The 27,041-nt window shown below is 38.8% G+C and overlaps 2 protein-coding genes across 2 annotated transcripts; both read left to right on the top strand.

The window, feature by feature from the left end:
- Window positions 1-5,765: 5,765 nt before the first annotated feature.
- LOC105935145 (transcription termination factor 1, mitochondrial) lies at window positions 5,766-9,110 on the top strand. Its single transcript, XM_012875419.3, has 2 exons — window positions 5,766-5,828; window positions 7,678-9,110. The coding sequence occupies exon 2, from the start codon at window positions 7,702-7,704 to the stop codon at window positions 8,860-8,862; it is 1,161 nt and encodes a 386-aa protein (XP_012730873.2). The 5' UTR covers window positions 5,766-5,828; window positions 7,678-7,701; the 3' UTR covers window positions 8,863-9,110.
- A 2,416-nt stretch (window positions 9,111-11,526) lies between these two features.
- dus3l (dihydrouridine synthase 3-like (S. cerevisiae)) lies at window positions 11,527-26,865 on the top strand. Its single transcript, XM_012875418.3, is given in 17 exon segments — window positions 11,527-11,628; window positions 13,159-13,268; window positions 14,536-14,806; window positions 14,891-14,938; window positions 14,940-15,243; window positions 16,550-16,608; window positions 16,699-16,794; window positions 16,999-17,040; window positions 19,132-19,284; window positions 19,431-19,547; window positions 21,300-21,365; window positions 21,533-21,643; window positions 22,015-22,111; window positions 22,264-22,339; window positions 25,071-25,259; window positions 26,388-26,516; window positions 26,615-26,865. Coding segments are annotated over 16 exon segments (1,911 nt in total). The 5' UTR covers window positions 11,527-11,628; window positions 13,159-13,188; the 3' UTR covers window positions 26,688-26,865.
- The last annotated feature ends 176 nt before the right edge of the window (window positions 26,866-27,041 follow it).

Below are 27,041 nucleotides of genomic sequence, written 5' to 3'. Positions count from 1 at the left end.
GCAGCAAGGAAACGATCCAAAGCACATCAACAAGCCCAACTATGAATTGTAAAAGAAAAAAAATATCAAAGATTTTGGAGTTGCCTAGTCATTGTGTGTAGCCACATGAAATTCCTATGCTTTACTGTGACCTTAAATAAGCGGTTCATGCACCAACACCTTCCAATATGTCTGAATTAAAACAAATTTGAAAAGCAGAGTAGGCCAACATTGCTCCAGTAATGTAGAAGACACACTGTCAGGTCTCCCTTTGATGACAGTTGTTGGCTTCGAGAATGGCACAACACACAACTCGGTTAAGGGGGCAGTAACATTTTCAGACAGACAAAGGAAGGTTGTAATATCTTTTTCTCTTGATTCGAACTGAATAAAAACGTCATTTGAGAAAAAGAAAAATCTGTTTGCTTTGGTTATCTTTGTCGAATAATAAAATGTGTTTGACGATCTGAAACGTGTAAATGTGAGAAAAAAAAGTAAAAGCAAATGCTTATTTTAATAAAAGTGTGCTGGTAGAGGCCCATGCATGTCTGCTTCTTGAGTAAAAAAAATTAAGCCACATACCACCCATGTAGATCGGTGGTACTAGTTTAGTTTTAAATAAGAAACAATATTCTGATGTCTGAAATCTTATTGGTTTGGAGCTAGAAACATGAAAATGCGGAAGAAATGCAGAAGTTACATAGTCATCATCAATAATATCAACATAAAGCCAAGTTGTCACGAATGATGTAATTAGCTATAACACAGATTAATGATAACGGCATATCAGACTGTGATACCACAAATTTGACTGTAGTATTTGCAGAATGAAAAAAATTAATTCCTCTGTCTAGTTTCTATGGCAATGGGAGAAGAGGCCGCCAGAGCTGTCCCACTTGAGCTTTCTTTTTAGACATGAGATTATTTTAATGTTTGCTGATAATAAACGACTAACCCAGCGCCTCACATTTTGCATAAAGACAAATAGATGTACTGCTCTGAGCTCATTTCTGATCAAAAAGAGCAAAATCCTTCGCAAAGAAGGAATCACTAAAGATGGTGTGGTGGCTGATCAGGCTGCAGGTAACATGAGAGACTGGCATCGGTTTCTACAACAGATGGAGGGGGGGTAAAGGATACGAGGATTAGTATTTTCACTCACAGACTCCAAATTAGATCAAAATGAAAACTATTATATTAATCAGATTATCTTTTACAGTTACAAGCACGTTTAATTCCTTTAAAGGTGATGTGGAAAGATGTGGATTGCTGTTAAAATAATAGAAGTTTTTGCTAGCATTCCTGAAACATGATGGTTAAAACTGAATAAAGCATTCAAACTCCTTTTTTTCACAGTGCTTTCTGGCTGAGGTAGTATAGAAGATAACGAATACTGGTCAGTAGAAAGATATAGTATATCACATTTTTGTTATTTTTGGCATTATCGTTTACATGCTCTATATTGCTGAAACCCCCAAAACAAAACTAAATTAATAAAAGAAAAAAAAACCACTGATATCTTGCAGGTACCTTTATAATTAAGAATTAATTAGACTTTTGAGAATACATGCTTGGTATCTTCTTGCAAATATAACCTTCACACGTTTGTCATTCCACTCTGCTCTTTCTTTTTCTGTTTTGAAACGTACCTGCAGCAGCTGAAGAGGCAGCAGGAGAGGATGCTCTGCGTCTTCGGCTGACGGGCGCTGAACAGCTTATAGTCTGGCAGATCTTGAATTCCACCCATCGTCTTTTGGACATTTTTTATTGAAGCTCCCCCACCTGGGAACACCTGTTGCTGCTTGGGCAACAGCGTCTGAGAGCAAGCGCCAGCATCTGAAAGTTTTAGGCACTTCTTAAATTATTCATTTGCTCTGGTTGTGTTCTGCGTCTGCAGTTACCCAAGCAACTTTGCAGAGTGGACCGAGACAATTGGATCAAGACAGGAGTCGATGAATTAGAAGAAACACAGCCACCCGCACATTCATGCATGACCTAAATAACTATTTGCTTAAAAAAATACCTTTAATGGGGCTCCAGAGGGAGCAAGAGAAATATCAGACTTTATGATGATGATTCCAACTATTTCTCTTGAAAGAGCACAGTAAAACATGTTTCACCAGAACTTAGAGAGTTGAATTAAACTATTTTTAGATCATATTAGTCCTCCTAAAGATTTGTGTAATATTTAAGTTACGGATGGTGTCAAATTTTGCTATTTTTATTTCCTTTTATTTGGTGGGTAAACAACCAGGACTACAGTTTGAAATTTTGAGCTTTACCCTGTCTTTTATCTCTGTTGTCAGGGCTAATTTAGTCTGCATACAGGTGTAATTACGCTACATAGATTTAACAGCTAAGCAAACACTGACACCACTTTTAGTTTTTCAGTTGAAAAGTGATTTTTGCTAATATTAACACTTTTATAGAAAAACATTTCGAAAGACTGCCAGTCCCATTTTCAAGCTAACAGACCAACCTCAATGCAAGTATTATACTTAAAGAAAGTAACTCCAAAAGGGAATTCTACTTTAATAACCTATTGAAAAAACATGGACCATGGAAAGCTGATTACAGAGTAAGAGAGACATGCTATTGGAAGGGTTTTCACATTCTTGGGTAGAAAATTACCTCAATAATAGATTTCAGTATGCTCAGGTCAATCATTTTGACTCTGATTTACTGAGAGTTGGCTGTGGTGTTCTGCAAGGTTCTGTGCTAATGCCTAGATTTTTTAGATCATAAATGACATTGTGTGTTGTGTACCAAAGTGTCGAAAATCCAATATATTTGCTAATGAAACATGATATTGCTGGAGTAAAAGTTTAGAACAGCTTTTGAGGACAGTGTAAAAGGAATTGATATTTAAGAAAACTGTTTGATCAAAACTACATTATCGTGAAGCAATATTTCAAAATTTTTGGTATCAGGCAAACTCACTCGTACAATTCAGAGTGTTAAAATTGAAAATTTTTGGATAATAAAATTTATGATACTGAGAATTGACTATAAACTGGACGGAAGCCTGTATAACATTTTTAAAGTGAATTGTCTAACAAATATGATACTAAACAATTTTAGAAAAAAAAATGTTAGACCTTGTAATATCCTCTCCAATACAGTAATACAGATACACACTAAAGTTATAAAAGTGCTGTTTGAGTTTGGAATGTTTCAGATTATTAATAGTCCTATGACAAAAAAAATTGTATCCTTTTGAACCTTCTAGGATTCAATTTACCTCAATCCTGCATACAACAATATCCTTCATAACTGTTTTCAGAAATAGTTTAAAGTTAAAGAAACAAAGTATGTGCCTACAGCAAAATATATCTTTCCAAAATTAAAGATCAGGAGAAATATTTGAAATGGCTCAACTTATGTTGGAGACAGATAAGGGTTTAAGATGATCTTGTTCACAATCTAAATCTAAAATAAATTACAAAAACAGCTGGTAGCACAAAATTTAGGTTTGAATTCCATTTCCTTTAAGACAGTTTCTATCCCAAATTAATGTATAGTTTTGGGTTCAGTCCATTAAAAAAAACTACGGGCTGCCATTGTCAAAAAGTGTAACTTTTTTCTATTTCTAGGACTGCTATTGAACTGAAGTCCTCCGTCTTTTTTTTTTTTTTCAGTAAAAATGAGAATAAATGTGCTAATTCAAAATTTCATGGGATTATTTTGTGTTTTCTGTCTGGTCATTTAATACATATTGTGTTTTGATTAACATAGTTCAGGTCTCACGTTTGTCACGTCTCAGAAGAAAATAACTGACAAGTATTCGTTTTAGCTGCTTTTGATTTAGCACAAACGCTCAGGAGATTGTGGAAAAACAGCTCCCAGTCCAGCTTCAGCTTTATTTCAGAGGTGACTGAGAGAGGCAGGACTGTTATTCTGTTCCAGAGGAAACAAGTTTTAAACGCATCTGTGAAAATAACGGACACTGTGTGAGCTGTTCATAACAGACACAAAATATGTTTTCTTTAAGCCTGATGGTGCAGAAGAGGTTGTGACTGAGTCTGAGACACTGGTCACTCCAGTATCAGTGCAGTAAAGTGAAAGCAAGATGAAGCCGTCTTTCACTGTGCTGTAAAATATTCATAAGTGGTGGGACTCATCCGTTAGAGAGTCAATAGGTTTTTCAGCTGCGGGCTGCAACACAATGCTTTCTCATGTGGCTAAAATGAATTGAACTATTAATGCCTAAAACTATGGCTTTCATCTTGCTTGTTTGGAATCATAGTACAATTTAAAATTGTTTAAGAATCTAATTAAGTTTTGTAAATGAATACATTTTCAGAAATATTAATTTAAATTATGTGCAAAAAACATTCCAAATAAGTCTTACAACCTCATATTTCTCATTCCTTATCAAATAAATCCTAGGAGAATTTTCAAATAAATATATAAATAAATGTGGCAAAAACTGATTTCATTCAAAATAAAATAAGAAAAAAAAAACATCTTTTAATTCTAGCGATTGACATATGTGCATCTAATGAAGATGATTCCTGGATCCTAAATTGATTTACAGCGTGAAAACACATTGGACATTCCACTCTGTCATCATTTAACAAACGTAGATGAACACAAAATGCAAACGCTGTGTGTGAAAAAAAAAAACTAACCTCTTATTTCAGCTGGCTGTATAATCTTTAGCAGCAATAACTCATCAGAAATTGTTTTCAGTATGACTTCACCAGGTCCACTGCTTTTTTAAAACATTGCTTCAGTTCAACACAGCTCTCTAAAAGTCATACCACAGGATTTTAATCAGATTTAGGTCTGGACTCTCATTGGCCAGTACAACATATAAGCTTGACTCTTTTCTTTTCCGGCCATTCTGTTACAGATCTGATCCCATGTTTGGGATCATTGTCCAATTTCATGGCCCAATTTAGGTCAAAATTCAGCTCTGACAAGGTGGCTTCATATTTTACTCCAGAATACTTTGGCATGAAGAGGAGTTCATAATTGTTCCATATCCTGTTGCTTTGTTTAAATAGCATTTCATTTCTTCTTTGCAAATGATTAATTTGTTATCAACTGTTTAACATGTTTGGTAGGGCTTAAACCAATTTCTCTTGACTAAATTAAGACATCCTTAGTGTTTTTGGGAAGGTTCTATTTATTGTTTAATAAAATACCGAGACAATCATGGTATTACTACAGACATGGATAGATACATTTCTTAATTTTTTGTAGTTTATCACTTTGTCATATTGTTTATTCTTTGTGACTCCTTTAAAATTCAAGAAGTCCCATTTTGCCCTTGGTCTTAACTTGCTGTTCCCAAATCATGAGGATGTAGGAAGGGTGCACTTTTACCACACACAGCCTTTCCAGTTTGAGCCCATTGTTACTTAATAAATATCGTCAGTGTGGGTGGCATCTATGACTTTTTCAAACAGTTAAATATTTTTTTGGAGCTGGTAAAGATTAGATCATGATGTTAAACTATAAAACTGAACTTTAACAATCAGATTGCACGGGTTTTTATGGCGATGTTGGGTATCACAACAAAGAGTGATGATGTAATTAATGAGTAAGAACTAATAATTGAACCCTTTGTTTTAGAGAAACAAATGATCCCATTCAACGGCGATCGCCAATCTTGTTTTGATCCATTTTTAAAGTCATAATGAATAATTTCGTTAAAACGGAATTCCTTTGCTTCCACCTGCTGGCGGAAATGACGACCCGAGAAACACCTTTTCGTCCTCCAAAACGCTAGGAGGCAACAGTTTTAAAATTCATTTATTAAGTCCTAAATCTCGCGAGAATTCCCCCAAGTTCTCGCTTTCCTCCTTGGTGTTCGAAAGTAAAATGTGAAGAGTCGGAGTCTGGTATGTTTGTTCTAGATTTTAACAGCAAAACGAAACTGTTAAGTAGTTTTTATTGTTAAATCTGACATATTTTCGAACAATCAAAAGGGTTTAAAGCCAACTGGCTTATAATGAAGTGATGCTAATAACAAATCGATGTTTGTGTTGACGTGAAATACCTGACTATTAGTTTAGTGTACTGATTTCATTTAATCCCACCTTTTTATTTTTTATTGGGTAGATGCAATGTGCATGTCACTTTTAGGAAATTATTTTCCCAGGCTCTCTAATTAGCTTAATTGCGCAATAATAATAATAATAATAATAATAATAATAATAATAATAATATAATAATAATACTTTTAAAATTTATTATTATTATTATTATTATTATTATTATTATTATTGCATCAACATTCTGCATTAGTTACTGGTGAATTCGTCCGGATTTGTATTTTAGATTATCTTACTAAAAATTAAATGGCAAATCATGCTTTATATTGAGTTTGGGAAGGTAAATATGTATTTATGATCTGAAATAATAAGTACATATTTACAGTGTTTTGCAAAGATATTTATAACCCTTACACTTTTGCAGTACTTTCAGCATCTTTTGGCTATGTCTCTATCAGTTTTAAAAACCTAGGGGTATGTTCAGTGTTCTATGCAGTTGAAGGCCGAATGTTGTGGGTTTCTTCTGACCTGAGAAGTTTTTTCCAGGTTTGCTGTACCTTCTATATGCCTTATGAAGAATCAGCCTTCTTATGGTCTTCTTTCATGAAGGTCAGATTTTTGAGTTGTGCAGGACTAAGAGTTGTCATCAGCAGATTAACACACCTGTGTTGTGGTTGTCTGCAGCTCCTCCAGAGTTGCCATAGACCTCTGAGCTGATTAATGGTTTCCTTGTCAGTTTAGGAGGATGACTACGTCTTGCTTGGTTTGTAGCAGATGTGCCATGCACTTTTCAGATAATGGATTGAACAATGCTGCATAAGATATGATAAGCCTGGGATATTGTGATATAATCCCTTCCTACTGTGAACTCCTTCACAACTGACTGGCTAACCTGTCTGGTGTGTTACTTAGTCGTCATAAAGCTGTTTGGTCTCCGACATTGTGTAGAAGAAAACTTCTGAGGCTGTTGGAGAACATCTGGATTTATACTGGTAATAAATCAAAAAGTGGACTCTGTTTACTATATAGGTGACTTACTGAAGATGTCTGTATTTTGGGGGGTTATCATATTAATTAAATGCTTGCCATGTTTCAGATATTTATTTGGAACCATTTTTGAAAACCCATGTTTAATGGGTTTAATGAAGAGCTGGGTGGCAATGATCTGCAAGAGTTTGCTAAAAGTGTAATATCGAAAAACCTGTATATTTTGATTAGAAGTACTAAAAGAGTCAGGGCTAACATTGAAAACCTGAAAACCTCTCTAAAGTTGAGTAATCCCGAACTGCTTCGTCTTCTTAAGGGCAATGGAGCAGACATTTTGGACCTCTCCAATGAGTATTTCAAGAAAAACTTGAACAGCCTTGAGGTTTAATGGGTTCACTTCATATAAAATTCCTATAAATAGATTTAGGTGTCAGGTTGTAATGGGTCGCAATGTGGAAAACGTTCTAGAAGTGTGATGTTTGGAAAGTAATTTTAAAGTATAACTTGCCATTAATTAGAATTTTAGATAAATTAAGATTGATTTCCTTCTATAGGTTGGTAGTATTTTTGCTTGAGTAGCTGAGCAGAACAGTTAGACGATTCAGTCAAAAGGGTCTTTGTTATAACTTACTAGCCTTTATTAACTACTCTGGACCAATAATAACCAAAGAATCTTGATAACATATACCGTTTTGTGTCTTTTAAACAGATCTCTCGTCCGCTTCAGGGAAAAATGGCAGCATTCTCTGGGAGGAGGGCCCTTTTTAGTGTCTGTCATTCACTCCGTCTGCAGCAGCGCTTCAGGATTATTCCGCTCCAGCCGGCATCGACCCGCCTCACCAGGAGGAATTGCAGTGGCAGTGACGGCAGCAACGCACCGAAGCTGCCGTCGAGCACAGAGAACGAATCTCTGCTTGAGAACCTGAATCACCTGGGAGTGGACGTAAAGATGGCGCGCCAACGTCAGCCGGGCGTGCTCCGCAAGGCCCTCACCAACGAGTTGGCCGTCGCCCAGTTCCTGCTGGGAAAAGGCGCCAGCCGCAAAGTGATCGCCAGCATCGTGTCCCGCTATCCCCGCGCCATCACCCGCTCCATCGCGCACCTGGAGCAGCGCTGGCAGCTGTGGAGGAACGTGTTCAACACGGACGCTGAGATCGTGAGCATCCTGGACCGCTCGCCCGAGTCTTTCTTCCGCTCTAGCGATAACGAGAACCTGGAGAAGAACATAACTTTTTTGACCTCGCTGGGATTGAACTCCAAAGACCTTCATCGGCTGCTGACCACGGCGCCGCGGACGTTCTCCAACAGCCTGGACCTCAACAAGCAGATGGTGGAGTTTCTTGAGGACATCTATGAAGAGCTGGGTGGCAATGATCCGCAAGAGTTTGCTAAAAGCGTAATATCTAAAAACCTGTATATTTTGATTAGAAGTACTAAAAGAGTCAGGGCTAACATTGAAAACCTGAAAACCTCTCTAAAGTTGAGTAATCCCGAACTGCTTCGTCTTCTTAAGGGCAATGGAGCAGACATTTTGGACCTCTCCAATGAGTATTTCAAGAAAAACTTGAACAGCCTCGAGCAGAAGTTGTCGTCACTGGGCTGCAAGAAAGATGACTTGAAGGAATTAATAATGAACTACCCCTCGATTCTCTTCATCGGGCCTTCCACTCTGAACTGCAAACTGGACTGCCTTCTGAAGGGAGGCATAACAATAAAGCAAATCTTGGAGAAGCCCAAAGTCCTGGACTACAGCACACAGAACATTACGGAGCGGCTGAAGGAGCTACGGAGAGTTGGATATGACTTTAAGAAAAAAGGGATCAACATCCTGGACAGTAGCTCGAAGCGATTCGCGGCAAAGATAGAAAAACTTTCCGCTGCTCCTGAGGAATGACTGCGGCGGATTTTTACTGTGGTAAAAGATATTATCTCCCTCGTTGTACGTGGGCGGCCGCTTTTATTTGCCCGCCTTGTAAGAAATGTGTAAAAGAGCCTTAAAACAAGTTCCTCCTTGATGGCAGTAGTACAATTTCACATTAAATAATTGAAAAATTCAACCTCTAAATTCAGTAAATTGTTATTTTTTCAAGTAGAAAATAAAGCTAATGTCAAGAAATATATACTTTTTTATTTATTTTTATACAAAATAACAAATGGCACCATTAAAACAAAATCAAACCAGATCAATGTATGGTTTGTTTATCTTTTTCTGAACTCATTCTGACTTCCTTTGGTGTAAACATGGCGTGATACAGATGCTAATTTCTGTTAGTTACTAAACTGGACAAGAATCCATATTTCTCTTGCCACCAGACACGGTGTTATGATGACGGTAAAAGATGCAGAAACATCTTCAAGGGTCATTTCCAAGCACAGCAAAGAGTGGCCTAAAGAGGTCACCAAGTCTCCATGACAAGAAAAAAGATGTTTTCCAAATGTAAACATTCAAAATTTACTAATAGGGCTGGACGATAATTCAATAACGTTATATATCGATACATAGACAAATATCGATGATAGAAAAAGGGTCAGTAGAAAGTTCAATAGAATAACAGTTTTCTTTCCTTATGCGTTTTAGCCTATCATATAGTAATAATACAGTTATTACATCCTCCTAACCAATCACAAGCACAGACCCAGGAAACGCCTCGTCACTAAGCTCCGCCCCCTTAAAAGAGTTCAGCGAGCACACGTTTTTTTTTTTGTTTTTTTTTTAAACTTGCAGTTTTGGTAAAAAGTTGCTTGGATAAAGGGTTGAGATTGAATTCAGTGTTTGTGAGTTCTGTATCTAAAAATAAGTCGCTAAGCAACAGCATAAAATGGCCAGGGCTGCACTTAAAATATATGTTGATGATTATCGATATCGATCCAATATGATTTCTATTTTATCGATATGTTTTTTTTATATATATATATCGTCCAGTCCTGTTTACTAAACCTTTTGAAGGGCTTTAACTGGTTAGGACAGATAAAATCAAAGTGAAACAAGTGATGAAAAGCTAGCTGTCTGGTGAAGGATCTGTGATGCTGTGGGCTCGTTTTGGCCCCGCAGGCCCTGGGAACCTCATTAGAGTGCACAGTCTCATGAACCAATTAAAATCTGGAGGCATATGCCAGAAAACCAACATTGAGTGGTTGGGTTTTTCCACAAGATCGAGATGTAAAGCATATGTCCAAAACCACACAGAAATGTTTCCTCAGAATGCACCTTCTATTATGGCCATCTCAGTCCCCAAAACTAAATCCTAGAGACAACCTTTGTCTTCACCAGGGGTGCTAATAAATATAGCTGTTACTGTATTTGTTGATGGATCTTTGCATTCTATCTGTTATCAAGTGATACATTTGTTTCTTTGGTGCCTTTACTGCATTGTTTCAGTGTGTTCAATAGGGTTTGGATGACTATTCAGTAACAAAACCAATAAGTAATGTTTAACGTTTCTCTCTAAGTTGCCACGTTTGACACGTCAAGGTCCTGAAAAGTCAGTGCACAAGACTGGTAAAATGATCTATTCACGCATAAGAAGCTTTGACTTTGCCCAAAGAAATTTGTCATTCCTGTAGCCCTGTTTGAATTGTTGCCAGGAAACTGTTGTTATTATTGACTCATAGAAATCTGAAAAAATGTGTAACAATTGATTTGCGTTCTTTCTTTTCTTTTTTTTTCTTTTTTTTTTGGAGCATGTGGTTTGACTGTCAACATTCAAGTTTGATTCCAGTGCAGTTTGGGGCCCTTGACCAAAAATGTATTTGATATGTTCATGATCTCTTAGGCAGGAGGGGGGCGTCTGGTTTGAGAACCTCTGGGTCTTATTTGATTATGTCAGTCACTAGTAAAGTCCAGTTTACTACCAGAGGAGGATTTCATTTTTTGGCAGAAGTGACCAAGATTCTCCAAAATCTCCTTTTGCGTTACAATTAGAGTATTCGGTAGTATGAAGGCCCGGTCTGGTTATGAGAAACGTCTGTTCAACAGTGGAAGGACGAACCAACATCTCTTCTAATATATCTGGTTAAAAGGGATAATTTTAAATAAATATATCATGGACATTTATTAATTTAATTATGTATTCATTTAATTTAGTCCCTTTTAACCCTCCACATTTTAAGGTGTTGAGCTTACGATTCCAATCATACCCTACAGCTGGTCAAAAAGGTTGCAACAGCGCCCTCTCGTGTCATGTCTGAGGATTGCTAGCTATTACCCTCCAGGAAGGTCCAGGCGTAGGTAGGATACGTAGATAATAGCTTAACTTATTTGTATTTTTGTCCAGGATGTACTTTGACTGTGCTTTGTTTAATATAAATGCATTGATAGACTGACGGAGAGCATGAACTAATTCATGCGGAACCAATCTTCAGGCGTCCAACCCGGGGAAGCAGTACGCTGTTGCACACTGGTTACCACACGGTTGCACTGTATGCGCGTTAGAGAGTGAAATAATAATATACACAGCAGTTGCTGAGGCGATTTTCTTTGGAGTTACATCTTGTGACGAGACAGTTTAACCTGTAATTAAACGTTAAATAAACAGCTAGCTTGTGAAGAAACTACGCTTTAATTTGTTAGCAGAGTTTTGAGTTAAACGGAGCTGGAGCGGCTCATGTTACTTTCACTGTTCTGACAACTTGATAAACAAAAAGAAAGAAAAAAAAAACGGTAAGTGAGCGAGTTCGGGGATTTTTAAAGCTAATGGATTTTACACATTAAGTTCCTGTAGTTATGTCTGCGTTTAAGTATCATAACAAGGGGGCTTTGCTGCAGAAACATGAAGCAGGTCCCAGTTGAACGTGTGCAAATTCAAGACGAGCATAATCAAAGCCCCAGGGTAGCTAGCGTAGACTGGAGGAAATAAAGAACTATTTGAAAACACACAACTACAGAAAGCTGTGTTTAAAAGTACAGGCTTGCAGTCCAAATGCACCTAAACGTAAACGCCTTAGAGACATTGCTGTACATTTTAAATCACATGATTATTTCATGTATCTGTATGAATAAAAACTGATTGATTTGAAGTTGGCTTTAAAGGTTTTTGCTGATTGGTTGGTTTTATAGGCAGATTGAAATTCTGAGAAAAAATTTGATTTGGAAGCTTTAAAAAATAAAATTAAAAATGTTGCAGCCAGAGAACCCTGTGTGTATTTCATTGTTTTTTTTATGTACTAGAGCCACAAAGTAGGATCTTAGTTGTGAGGTGGCAGGAAAATAAAACTGTTTCTATTTATTCACCCTAAATAAAATCAGTGCCCTTTAGAAAAGTAATGTAATTAGTGAATAGAGTCCATCTGTGTGGAACTTCATGCAGCTGTTCTGCAAAGGCCTCACAGGATTGTCAGGAGGAGATCACTGAGGAAAAGCATCAAACATTTAGCACTATTCAGTCCATGGGAAATGGAAGAAGCTTGCCTCAACTGCAAACCTACCAAAACATGGTCGTCCACCTAAACCAACTGGTAAAGCAAGCAGAGTATTAATCATAGAGTCCTAGCTCAGGCTGGACAATCTGTATACAGGACAACTATTAGGCATTTATGACATTTATGGGAGACAGTAAGAAAGAAAGCCATGGCTCAACCAGTTTTTAGTTTTGCCACAAGCCATTTAGGGAGAGCAACCATGTAGAAAAAGGTGCTCTGGTCACATGACACCAAATCTGACAGTTTCAGTTTACATGTAAAACACAGCACATCAACCTGAACACACACAAAAAAGTTTGTGGATGCTTTTCTCCAGCAGGTCAGAATTCATGGGATGACTGAGGTAAATACTGGGCCGTCCTGGAAGACAACCTGTTAACAGCCTGCAAAAAAAATAAATAAAAATACTTGAGACTGGTTGCAATGTAATCTGGACAAAAGCAGCAGCAGTATGACGCCTAGCACATACAACCCTAATGAAATACGCTGCAGTCTATGGTTATGACGTTACGAAATGGTTGAGTGTTATTTCTGCACGGCACTGCACTACAAGCCGTTTTTAAGCTGGTTATAATAAATCAATTTAATATAAAGCATTTATAATAAATATAATACAACTATAAGACAGAAGAGAGTGTGCCATATGACGTAAACACATATTTATATTACTTTTACCTATCAGTTTTGGTACGGTGCCTTTAGTTAAATGCACTCAGTTATATTCTGCTGTGGTATTATGTGCAGCTGTGGCTCTTTTGTTGAAATGTTTCAGAGTGAGGATAAAAGATTAGTCTCTGACCGGATGATGGAAGCATCAGCAGAAGGCACCGCAGAAAGAGCAACACATGCAGCTGTAAAGGGAGAAGCTGCCATCAAACAAGAGTAAGTAACTTGCATCAACACTAGGGGAGCAACTGCGCTGTTGCTGGAGCGTCACACCTTCTCTTGTGGGACCAGCTTGAGAGTTCATTGTATTTTTAACCATAGACATCATATACGCAGACGCCTCGTCGGGCGGGTTCTGCCTATGCTGCGGATGCGTCAGAGCAGCCGCCATGTTGAATGTGGCAAATCCGCAGATAGTCTCAGTCACTTAAACAGTATCAGAGGGAGTTTAATCTCAGAATATACTTTACATTCATAATATTTTTATTTTTTTAATATAATAAGTTTATTTTCGTATCCTTTGGCTTCATTCTCCTGACTTTGTTCTCGTAAAGAATACAAATAATTAAAATAATTTAACCTGTCCCTATTACTCCAGGACTGAAATTGTTCTGCAAACTGTGACTATTCTGGAAATGTTCCCCCTTAATTGTCATAATATGACATTTTTCCTCATAATATTACCACTTTGGTCTTTTTTTTACTTTATTGTCCTAGGACTTTTTTCCTCATATTAGTAACTTTCTCTTTAATACTCCCCCAAAACGTCTGTTCTTAATCTGTGACTATACCAGAACTTAAAAGGTTGACATCCGACTTTCATATTCATAACATGAATAGATGCAGTAAGAAGGCATAAAAACAAAAGAACAGTGACATACTCCTGCAGGTGCTTAAACGCTAGCAGCCTTGCTCCACACCCTACCTTTGTCTGCTAAAGCCTATGAAACAGAACTGTCAGCCAAGTTATTATTTTTGACCATAATCTACCAATGCAGAGATGGGTAATTTTCATCGTTATTTGGGGATTTTACCACGAGGGGCTGTTGTTAGTTTAATTCGCGTAGTGACTGTTTATTTATTGTGCTTTTTTTCCACAAAAGTGAAACCATTAGTGTATAATTTTTGTTGTTGTTTCAAAAGCTTTAGACAGGCTTTCTATATTGTCTGCAATGTGATTTAAATATCTTCCAGATCTGCATAAATATGGAGAAAAAAAATCCCCAGAATAGTTGTCTTTTTATTTGCAAACTGCATCTTCTAGAGCCGGAGTTGCGTAATATCTGGGGATTACAAGTGTGTTTTTTTTTTTTGTCATTGTTAAATAAAACATCCCACAGTCGCATAGAGATGCACAAGGTTAATCAATTATTATGACTCCTTTAAAGACGTTCGAGTTATTGTGCCTTTCTAACAAAAAGATTGAAAGACTCTTTCTTTAGAGTCCTGTGCAAAGAATAAAAGAATACTGTTACTTTTGCAGATTCCTCACCACCAAAGATCAATTTCACGGCTATCTGGATACAGAATGGCAGGGCTCAAAAGGAGAGAAGAACAGTGAAAAGTGCACACTCGAAGAGATAAAAGATCCCTCTGTGGAAGAACCCGAGTGTAAAAAACCCAAGCTGGACCCCGAAGACGAGACGAAAAGCGGGAAACCCGATAAGAAAAGGTTTCGGGGACAGAATAAGTCGAGGCCCCACACGAAGCCCAACACCTACGAAGAAAAGCGACTGTGTTTGTCAGCCATTCAGGTAGAAACCTCTTCCTGGTGTCTAAGCTGCTGCGTCCAATAATTTCAGATTACTCTCATGACGACTATCTTTTAACCCTTCTAGAAGGACTACCACTGCAGGTTTGGGGACAAATGCACGTTTTACCACGAATGTCGGCGAGTACATGGCCTCCAAGCCTGCTGACATCGGGGAGCGTTGCTACGTCTACGACACATTTGGAAAGTGTGAATATGGGCTCGCCTGCCGCTTCGCCAAGGCGCACACCACCGCTGACTTTAAAACCCTGGAGAAGGCCGACTTGGTCAAAGCCTGCGAAGGCAGGACCGTGGTGAAGAACAGCCTGGGGAAAGACCTGCAGTATCGTCTGAGGAAGCGCTCCGTCACCTTCGCAAAGTCAGAGGAGTACCTGAAGACACTTTCGAACAACAAAGATAAACAGGAACCGCAGAGGAACGGTAAGAGGCAGATTCATCTCTGTTAGAATCACCGAAGTCTTTTAAGTTGTGGTTTCTGGTCTAAATGCTGTCCGGTTATATAAAGTGCAACTTTAAACAAACTTGGTTAAAATCAGTAAAACTGAATCATTTAGGTAACGTTTAACCGCACACAATCCAACTCTTTCTGAATAATTTTGCACTGCCGTCAAATCAGCCCATCAGCTCGACCGGTAAGAAGAGAACTCTTTAAGGAAACCCAGACGGTCGCGTCAAGTTGCTTTCTCATCCTGGGTAAGCTGGTCATGACGGTGGAAAGGAACGACGCCCTTTGCAATCGTGTCCAGGAATGAGAGACAGCTTGTTTAGCACAAAAGCACTTAGCCGGTTTTACTTTCAGTGAGAAGGAGAAAACAAAGAGGGCACAAAGTTAATAGGTAACAGGATTAACAAATAGAATTTCAATTGGTGTGTGTCACAGTTTATATGAAATCTGTCATAGGATATCTATCTTACACTAAGTGTAAGTAAGAAACATGCTTTAGTCATGGATTGTATGATGAGATTCTAAATCCAGCGATGAAAGGCTAACAGTAACTTCTCCAAACAGTCTCTAGAAATGAAAATGCAGAAATCACCTAAATGGTAAATGGTTTGTACTTATATAGCGCTTTAACTAGAGCTTTACACTACAGTCAGTCGTTCACACCCTGACGGTGGTGAGCTATGTTAGTAGCCACAGCTGCCCTGGGGCAGACAGATGTTTACAGTTGTCTAAACCTTAATAGCAGCAGCAAACAACCACTTGGTCTGAATGCAGTAAGAAAAGCTTATTCTTGTATTTTCTGCTCTTAAGCTGGTTAAATTGTCAATGTGAGTTCCTTTTAATTAGAGCTTCAAAAATTAGAACTTTTCATTTGATTTCATTTAAGAAAAAGTAAAAAAAAAATTATTTTGTCCAAGCGTGACATCTACTGGTTTCTCATCTTAAAGTTGGAGTTAGCAGTTTCCCCATGTCCCTTTTTGAATAACTACAGCTTTAAAGGGTCCAAAACCTCTAAAGCTCACCCGCTGAAATAGTGGCTGCACCAAAGAAGAGTTTAGGGTAGATTTGAAATTCTTTTCACAAACTAAGACAAGAATTTTTGACTCTTTCTTTTTAAATTCAGATCTGTAATTTCAGCATTTTGTTCATTTTAAACTCTGCTAAAAAGACAAAAAGCCTATATAAGGTGGCATCAAGTTTACAATACAGATTTGTCCAAACACATAAAAAGCATAAACATGTTTAAATGTGATAATTAGTTTTTATGTTTTATTTATGCAGGGGATGTTTGTACAGCGGCTGTATCTGCAGACCCTAAGGAAGAAAAGCAGGAAGAACCGGTACAGCCTTATACTCTGAACTACACCTATTTCTTCATTTAAGCCTAAATTTCTTCATTTATAAGCCGTAAACGTTTGCTCTTTTACTAGCTTCCCACCGGCCAAGACGTGCAGCCTCCAGTAAAGACCGTAGGCCCGCTAACCGATGCCGATGTGATCAAACTGCGGCCCTGTGAAAAGAAAACGGTACACATCAGCCGAACCCTTTCCTCCACAGTTCTTCTTTTGATCAAATAACTAAAACATCATTCCAGACGCACTTTTACTTCTGCTTCTGGACAGCAAAAAACAAAATCAGGAGAGGGTCATATATACTTAAAAAAATATGGGAGTATTATGTAAGCAAAGTTGTGTGGTTTAATATCTTAAATGTTTGTCTGTATGTTCTAGGTGGACTTCCGGGACAAGCTCTATCTTGCTCCACTGACGACTGTAAGTAAGAACATGTGGAGAACCGTGTTTTATTCAGGGTTCCCACGGGTCCTTGAAATCTTTGAAAGTTTGTGAATCTGAAAAAATAAATTTAAGGCCCTTGAAAGTTCTTGAAAACAGCCAAAAAAAAAAAAACACCTTGTCCTTGAAAGTCCTTGAATTTTTTTGTGGGGTTGAAAGTAAACACGGATGACGACTCATGTGTCATTATTTTACTACCACACGATCTTTTAAAATTATGTTTGTTCCGCAGACTTTTAATTTGCAAAAGTACGTTCGCTCTTCTTCGTTAGTTGGTAGGCTACGGTTTAGGCCTACGTGCGTCCAATAGGTTACATTCACGCAGTGTTGCCAACTCAGCGACTTTGTCGCTATATTTAGAGACTGTTCAGAGTCAAAGTCAAAAAGTAGCTTATTCAAAGATGAAAGTAAGTGAAACAAATTGATACAATTCTGAACATCTCAATGCTGCACTTTCTTCCATAAAATTTCATGAAACGGTAGGCTAATGTACATCTTATATGTAATGTAGTATGGCATGGCCATGTACTGTGGATATAAATGTAGGCTATGAATATGATCAATATCAATGTAGGCTATAAATGAAGTCCACTTTCTTGCATTGCTTCTGACCCAACAACTTCTATGCTGTTTAGTCTTTTGTTGAATTTGCATTGTATTAAAATATGATTACCTATTCAGAGGTCACAGTAGGTAAATGCCGCCACGTGTGGTCATTGAATTTGAGGAAATTGGTCCTGGAAAGTCCTTGAAAGGTCCTTGAATTTGATGTTCACCAAGGTGTGGGAACCCTGTTTATTGTCATTACATTTCTGTTGCAACTATAAGCTATGGTGTTTTATGTGACGGACAAATCCAAAGCAGTGCATAATTGTGAAGTGGAAGGAAAACGATGCTTTTAAAAAAAAAAGTCCTTGCGTAGGAACATCTTTACTCTGGGTCTGTATCATGCAACATCAACCTTTTTGAGCTTTTAACTGTGTTTATGATGCTGTTCCTTCACCAAAACCATGGCCACGTATGCTTGATTTATGCATGTCTGAGTAATCCTCGTGGATTCAGCTTTCTGAGCAGCAGCCCCTCCATGTCCTGGAAAATGAGTGGTTCATGACCAGTCTACGTAGAGAGGAGTCATTGCTCGCCCCCTCCAGGAAGTATCTGCTTTAAGAGCGCTGCTCCGGTCTAGTAAACACAGGAACTTGATGTGACGCCACCAAAGTAGCCAACAGAGTCCCCCTGTTTTGTAGAGGTTTGTTTGTGCCTCAGAGGTGTAGAAAAAAAACATTTTAAGCTTTAAACGTCTCACAAAGACTATGATCCCGACAGCAGACCTAGCAAAGTCTGCTTTCAACACATCTGCCTTTTAGTGGAAGAGTGGCCAGGAGAAAGTCCTGTTGCCACATGCCATGCAGGATATGCATGAAACATGAGGAAGTTGGAACTTTTTGGGTGGTGGAAAACTAACTCTGTTTATTATATTAAATGTACAAATCCCTAGGGTGAAACACGGGGGTTGCGGTGTCATGATACAGGGATGTTTCTTCAGCAAGTACAGGGAGTCTGGATAGAGCTGATGGGAAGCTGGAGGATGGAGATAAAGCAGGGCAATACTCCACCTCCCAGTTGATGTGTTCAAAACGTATCCATGTGTTGGAATGGCCTAGTCAAAGTTCAGACCTACATCTAAATGAGAATCTGTGGCAAGAATGAGACAAACCCCATAATACTTACAGCTGTGATTGCAGTGAAAGCATCCGCTCAGGGGCCTGGATACATATGCTCTCCACACTTTTAAGATTTTTATGTCATATCTAGAAAACCATGTTTCCTTTTGCTTCCATTTTATCATTGTGCTCTGCTGCATTTGGTCTCCTGCATAAATCCAACCAAATACATTTAGGTTAGTGGATGCAGCATAACAAAATGTAAAAAATTTAATTAAATTAAGAAAAAAAGCTTAAAGCGTATCAGTGTATTTACAATGAACTGTAAATTAAACTAACTTCTGGATTGTTTGGATCCAACTTTGCATGTGTTTTTATTCTTTATTTTTTTATTTTATTTCGTCAGTGTGGGAACCTGCCTTTCCGTCGCGTGTGCAAGCGCTTCGGCGCAGACATCACCTGCGGGGAGATGGCCATGTGCACGAATCTGCTGCAGGGGCATCAGTCAGAGTGGGCCCTCCTCAAGAGGCATGAGAGCGAAGATCTGTTCGGTGTTCAGGTGACGCCGTTTCTTTGAACTTTTTTGTGAGCCTTTGCAGACGTTTGAGATGTTTGAGACTTGGAGCGTCCGTTTCCGGGAACGGATGCTTTGTGTGAGATTGAGGCTGGATGTTGAACTGAAGTCCGATCATGCGTTTGCGCCAGGTCGAAGGCTGTTTCCCTGATACCATGACGAGGTGTGCGGAGCTCATCAACAGCCACACCGATGTTGATTTTGTGGATATCAACTCTGGATGCCCCATTGATCTCGTTTACAAGAAGGTAAGCTCTTCTTTACCCTCTCTGTCCCTGTCAGATTAATGGGGAAATCTCATTTTGGCTCTCTCAGGTTGAAAATTGCTTCGTTAAGCCTTATCTTGCCAATGCGGGTCGACTCCCAATTTCCTTTTTCAAAACGTATTCTTTAGCCTCTCTTCCATCCATCCATTCTTGCTGGTGTCCAGCTCTAGCGGTCATTGGGTGAGAGGCCGGGTAACACGCTGGTCAGGTCTCCCCCAGGGCAACGCGGAGACACGCAGAGCAACCAATCATTCACTTTCACTCTCACACCTAAGGGCAATTTAGAGAGACCAATTAACCAAGCAATTACCAATTATGTTTGTGGAATGTGAGAGGAAGCAGCACCAACCACCGCGTCACACAGCCCAGCCTTTCTCCCGCAAACGTTTTTTGTTTATCTATATTAGTCGCAGTAGTGACATGGCAACATGTTGAAGAGAGAGGTGTCTGTTAAACAGGGTTTTTACTGTTTTAAAAACGAAGAAAAATGGATTACAAAGTTTACCTTTTAACTTGGCTTTAGCATGTTATGTTTAATGCTCGCCCTGTTAGCTTTAGTAACGTTAAACAGCAGTTTTAAGGCACATTCATACCATACGTCCGTATTTCTGTCCGTACGTTCTATCCGTTGACTCCTTCATACCTCCGTCCGTTGAGGTGCGCAATAACCAATATTTCCTCTAGGTGGCAGTGCTGGGTGCCAATATTTCGTCAAACATGGCGACGGTCCAAGACGTGATTTTGTTGTATTTGCTCCGTAAGTAAACTTTTTGTTTGTCCCTGTGCCCCGGACACGACACATCATATGTGTGGGTAGTTGCGGACAAGCTCCGCAAGTCGTTACTCGAATCCCGCCATTGTTTAAAGCCCAGAATTATAACCTTCTTCGTGATTTGTTGACATTTTGTACTACAAACTCAATAGCGCCCCCACCTTTTCCGGTAGTATTGATCCGTTTCGTCCGTAATCGTAAGCTCCCAATTTTCGTGTCAAAATACGGACAAAATCGACGGTTAGAACGTATGAAACACTCCACACGTATCCGTATCTGTCTATTACGTGAGGTATGAATAGGCCTTATTTGTGTGTTCGCCAAAGCTTACCCTTAACACGTTGATTTCTAAAAGGCAGGCAGGATTTGTCAAATGCAGTATAGCCCCGTAAAGAAAAAGAAATCAACGTCACCAAAACAGGGGTGCCAAGGTGTGGTTCTCTGGAGCTGCTGTCCTGCAACTTTTAGGTACACCTGAATCAAACGGTTGAATTCCCTCATCAGCATGCCCTTCAGCTCTGCAGAGGCCTGGTAATGAGGCCTGCCTTTGGCTGGTTTGTTGGAGAAGGGTTGCATCTAAGGCTACGTTCACACTGCAGCCTGAAGTGATCCAATTCTGATTTTTTTTTTTTTTTTGCCCATATGCGACCTGTATCTGATCTTTTTATGACAGTCTGAACAACACAGATCGGATTTTTTCAAATGCGACCCAGGCCACTTGGATAGGTGGTCCTGAATCCGATACGTATCTGATCTTTTCAAATGCGACCTGTCTGTACAGCCGGGTCGCTGAGCTCAAACATAATAAACGCTTTTTTTGAGTTTATTTGATAAAAATCCTATATTGAGATGGGTTTTGCATCTTAAAACATTATGAGTACAGACTACAGCTTATGGCAGGAACTATTAAACCTCACTATAAAACCCATTGACAGTTGTTTTTGTTTGCTCCCCATCATCAGGGTGGAGGATGTGGCTTGATGACCAGAACCAGAAAATTTGAACAGATCATCAAAGGAATGAATTACGTAAGTACAGGGCATTTTTCTGAGGGGAGGTGTTGCTTGTTAGCAGAAAGTAGGGATCTAAACCAAAAGGTATTGAGAAATAAGCAATTTATGTTTGGCTGAGTTGGATTGTACATAGATAGAAAGTTCTGACTGGGTTAAAATGTGGTTCTTGGTTCCTCCTGAAGGTCCTCGACGTTCCTTTAACCGTCAAGATCCGCACCGGTGTTCAGGAGAAGTCCAACATCGCACACAAACTCATCGGAGAAATGAAGAACTGGGGCGTCTCCATGATCACAGTGAGTCTCGTCTTAATTGGAAGCACAGATAAATGAGAGGTGGGTCTAAGGACAGGGAAAACGAGCCTGTTTGACAATAACATTTTTTTTTTTTAATAAACATCGAAAGAAAGGAAGTTTTACTTAATTTTACAGCTTGAAAAAAAGAAAAGAAAACAAAAAAGAAAAATATTCTGTAGCAATTTCCAATTTCTTTATTGGTTAAGAGAGTTGAGTAAAAGCATGTTTTCATTATGCAAACACACTTGACTCGTTGGTCATAAATTCTCACGAGGTGACGTTTCATCTGTTTCCTTTCACTCACGCTTCATGCTTTTCTTTTTCATAGCCATGCTGCATAAGCGAGTCATAATGATGCTGTTGTCTTCCAGCTGCACGGCAGATCCAGGGAGCAGCGCTACACAAAGTTAGCTGACTGGGACTACATCAGCACATGCGCCAAGGCGGCCAGCCCCGTTCCACTCTTTGGTGCGTGCATTTGTCAGCAAGGCTTTTGATTGCCGTGGCATGAGACTTCAGAACTGGGCGTTGACCGACCCAAGGCTGTAACTCTATTAATAGACACCAGAATGTGGTTCCATTTGAGTTGGGCTGATGCACCTTGTTTTTGTTTGGTCCAGGTAACGGAGACATCCTGTCTTATGAGGACGCCATGAAAGCGAGAGAGACCGGTGTTTCGGGTGTCATGATTGCAAGGTTGGAATGCTTTACATACTTTGATGAGGAGATTATAGGGAACCACTGAGCCGGTGGATGCACAGCTATGAAAGAGACTCATAATCCGGTTTTAATTGTACTGTTTTCACTCACTGGGACGTACCATCCTGCTGCTTCTGGATTTAAGAGTGAAAGTAGCAGCCATCTATACAAGTTTTTTTTTTTCAATCCAGGAAGAGCTTTAAGACCTTTTCCAAAATGTTTGAAGCTGACGTCTCTATATGGATAAATTTGACCCACACGTGGGAAACATTAAAGACATTTGCCAATCTTCCCAGAAGTGCAAACCCACCCGAAGGTTAGACTGTGCAGTGCTTTAAAAGACCACAAAAGACCAGTGCTCGTAGATAAGAGTCCTCTAAGAGAGCTCCTATCTATCTTTTATCATTTAAAAATTATAAAAAAAAATTATCTTTGTGAGGATGTGTGGTTACTAAGTGTGATAGGTTGATAGCACAAGAAGTAAATAACACAAATGTGCCCCAAGTAACGAAAGGAGAGAAATTAACCGATTAGACTGGATTAAGGAAGTTATGACATGATGATGAACTGTGGCAAAAAATCATTGATTGTCACTCAGCATCAAAATGTCTTAATGCACCTGATTTACGTCCTCATCATTGTTTAGATTTACTTATTTATTTTTACTCGGCAGTCATTTTACTACTTCGTCTATTAGATATTAATGCACACCCACTTGTCTGCATTTTACTGTAATTGTCTGCTTATATAAAGCGGATGGATTTGGCAAAAATGACGGAAGGTGGAGAAAAAAAAAAGGTGGAAAAAAATGAATAGCAGCACATCGGTCTCACAGCTTTAAGTGTATAATAGAGGAGCGTTGAAAGGTAAATTGGTCCCTGGTTCACGGTCCAAACACACTGACTCTGAAGCCTGTTCCCGCCGATCAATGCGTCTTTTTCTCTGCTTTGCATCAGCCTGGTGTGAAGCGCTCCGTTCTGCAACCAAAAGCGAGGAGAGGGCATCAAACAGGCAACCAGATCACCATTTAGGCTACTGACCTTATCATGCGACACAGAAAATACTTTCTCACCTCTTTTTATTCGTTGTAAATTTCTCCACTTTTTATTCATGGTTATTCAAGATTTTTCTAAATATTTATTTATTTATGTATTTATTAGAGCCCTTCAGGCCGCTGAAATGAATTACTTTCCCTGTCTGGGGATTGTAAAGTTTGTCTTATCTAGGTATTAATAATTGTATGATTGTTAAAGAAGTTTGTGTGCCCATTTCCTTCACTGGTTGGGTGGTGGATCAGCCAATCAGCTCGCTCTGTTTCCACCATCTTTTCTGGTTGAGACACTCTTAGGCTCGCTAAGTCCTCCTCACTACTCCTAACATGTTTCCGCTTTAGGGTGCTTTATGGATAACTTTTGTTTTACTGAAGTAAAATTCTAAGAAAAATCTTAGGATTTGGGAAATTCTAAGGTTTTTCCTAAAATGACGTCACTAAGAGCTACTTTTAGTCTTAAGATTCTTTGTGAATACGGGCACAGTTCTCTGCACTTTTCAATTTCAGTCTACTTTCTCAAAGTAGCGAATCTGTGTTGGAATTTAGCTTTTTCTCTTGTCTTAAGGTTAGATTTAAATCATTGTTGAACTTGATTAAAGCTTATCTGAGCATGTCCTGACGCACGGGTAACCTGACTGTCGCCAGATGGATTTCATTCTGCAGAGCTCCACACATCCATCTGGACTCACTGCCATTGGGAGGGATTTCAGTACCACATGAAATGGACGAGCCAATCAGGATCATCGGGTGGGATTGTCGTAGCTGTGACGTATCAGAGAAACGACTGTTTGGTTTCAGGCAACAATGGCGGCTTACAGCAACGAATGAAGCAGTAACATCACCCTTCTCCTGACCGGGTTTGGCAAGAGCTTGTAGCGCGTCAGTAAAGATGATGGACAAGTGGTTTATCCAATCATATGCAAGGATTTTTTATAAGGCCCCTACTTCTGAAATACATCTCCAATGGAGCGATCCCAGATGGATGTGTGGAGCTCTGCAGGACGAAATCCGTCTGCCGAGAGTCAAGTTAATGCATGAGACCATGTAAATAAAATAATGTACTTTCTTATTGTGCGTCTGTATGGTTTGCAGAAACACCATTATCCCTCTGTGTTTCACTGAAATGGAAATGCAAAGACCTTTTTTCGATTTTTTTTTTTTTAAAGGATCCATGATTAGCTGTAACAATAGACTTTATTTGAGAATTATCTATTTTAGACATTAAAAAAATACAATAAAAATACTGTGAGATGATTTGTTTTTATAAATTTGCTTAAAATATTATCACATGGACGTCGCCGTGTTGTTTACGCTGCAATGCATTCTGGGTGAATGACGGATACTTGGCCCGTGCGACTGAACCAGAGATCAGATGTGGGCGCAACGTCTTTATCAGCCGCTCCTCTTCCTCCTCGAGCAGCTCTACCGCCGCCACTGCTTCAACATTTCAAATTTATTCAAAGGTCTTTCTACAAAAAAAGCACAAGTTTAGTGAATGACATAAGTTCTCATTTGAATTTCTGTATTTATTTAGAAATTTCAGATTATATAATAGATTTGAAAGCATTAATTATGAGTAAAACTACAAATGCAGCTCATTTAAAATAACAACACTCGCTTTATTTTCAGTAATGGCCGTATTATTTTTCCTAATACATTTTGTCGCATCTTTCCCAGGGGCGCCCTCATCAAACCTTGGATCTTCACTGAGATAAAGGAGAGCCGACACTGGGACATCTCTTCCGGCGAGCGGCTGGACATCCTCAAGGACTTCACCAACTTTGGCCTGGAGCACTGGGGCTCCGACACTCGCGGCGTGGAGAAGACCCGCAGCTTCATGCTGGAGTGGCTCTCCTTCATGTGCAGGTGTGCAGCAAGACGCTTTTCAACATATGACATTTGTTTTGTTCCTCCATTTAATTACAGGACTCTCTCAGAAAATTAGAATATTGTGATAAAGTTCTTTATTTTCTGTAATGCAATTATAAAACATGAAATGTCATACATTCTGGATTCATTACAAATCAACTGAAATATCGCAAGCCTTTTATTGTTTTAATATCGCTGATTATGGCTTACAGCTTAAGAAACCCAAATATCCTATCTCAAAATATTAGAATATCGTGAAAAAGTATACTAGTAGGTTATTCAACTAATCACTTGAGTCGTCTAATTAACTCGAAACACTGCAGGGTTTCCTGAGCCTTGAAAAACACTCAGCTTGGTTCAGTAAACTAAATCACAAGTATGGTAGTGGTTAAGAGACGACATCAGATTCTCACAGTAACTGGTGTACTGACCATGGCATTACTGTCCTTGATTGGCCTGCCAATTCCCCTGACCTGAACCCCATAGAGAATTTGTGAGGTATTGTGAAGAAGAAGCTGAAAGACACCAGACCCAACAATGCAAATGAGCTAAAGGCCGCAATTGAAGCATCCTGGGCATCCATAACACCTCAGCAATGCCACAGGCTGATTGCCTCCATGCCACGCCGCACTGATGCAGTAATCTGTGCAAAAGGATTCCCAACCAAGTACTGAGTGCATTAATGGACATTTTCAAATGTTTGATTTTGTTTTGCTGTTATAATTCTTTTTTTTTTCTTGGTCTGAGGAAATATTCTAATATTTTGAGATAGGATTTTTGAGTTTTCTTCAGCTGTACGCCATAATCAGCGATATTAAAACAATAAAAGGCTTGCGATATTTCAGTTGATTTGTAATGAATCCAGAATGTATGACATTTCATGTTTTTTAATTGCATTACAGAAAATAAAGAACTTTATCACAATATTCTAATTTTCTGAGACAGTCCTGTATATTTATGCCTGGTGATTTCTTAGCCATGATAGAAGCTCCTTGGTGAGAACAGATAAGCGTCTTATTTAACCTTGTGATTCCTGCTTCTTTTTTTTTTTTTTTACATTGAACAGCCGTTAAAGAGCGGATTAGGTAGAAACTAAACAGAAGTTTTTCTCCCCTCGTCTCTCAGATATATTCCTGTGGGCCTGTTGGAGCGAGTGCCTCAAAAGATCAATGAGCGGCCTCCATATTACATGGGCAGGAACTACTTGGAGTCGCTGATGGCCAGTCAATATGTTGAGGACTGGATAAGGATAAGGTATGGAAAGCACCTAAACTCACAGATCATTGACTAAATGACGTTTTTAATTGTCAAATTGTTATAAAAAAAAAAATCTTCTTTAATCATATTTTCAGTGAAATGTTGCTCGGACCTGTCCCGAAGAACTTCAACTTTTTACCGAAGCACAAAGCAAATTCCTACAAGTGATTTTTCTTTATGTGGACTTAAGAATACTGGAGGAGCCTGTTTTTTTTTTTTTTTTTGTTTTTTTTTTAATGGTTATAAAAAACAAGATCAAGAAAGGAAATATGATTTATAAATTACAAAGACTGCTTTAAATCTGTTTTATTTGTTTTGTGTAACAGAATAAATACATTTCACTGAATCTCTTTCTGTTACTCTTAGGGTGGGGTCATTTGTTGTGTAGTGTTGTTGTTTTTATTTTAGAATAAAAATATTTATTGTAAAAAAAAAAAACACCATAATTCCTGACAGAAATATTAGCTCATGTTTTTAGTTATAAAAAATTGCATTACATGGTTTATATTCAATGTGGGTAAT

This window comes from Fundulus heteroclitus, chromosome 13 (assembly GCF_011125445.2).
Source record: "Fundulus heteroclitus isolate FHET01 chromosome 13, MU-UCD_Fhet_4.1, whole genome shotgun sequence".
Classification (NCBI taxonomy): Eukaryota; Metazoa; Chordata; class Actinopteri; order Cyprinodontiformes; family Fundulidae; genus Fundulus; species Fundulus heteroclitus.
Note: the sequence above shows the minus strand (reverse complement) of the source record. Positions and strands in the feature narration are given on the sequence as shown.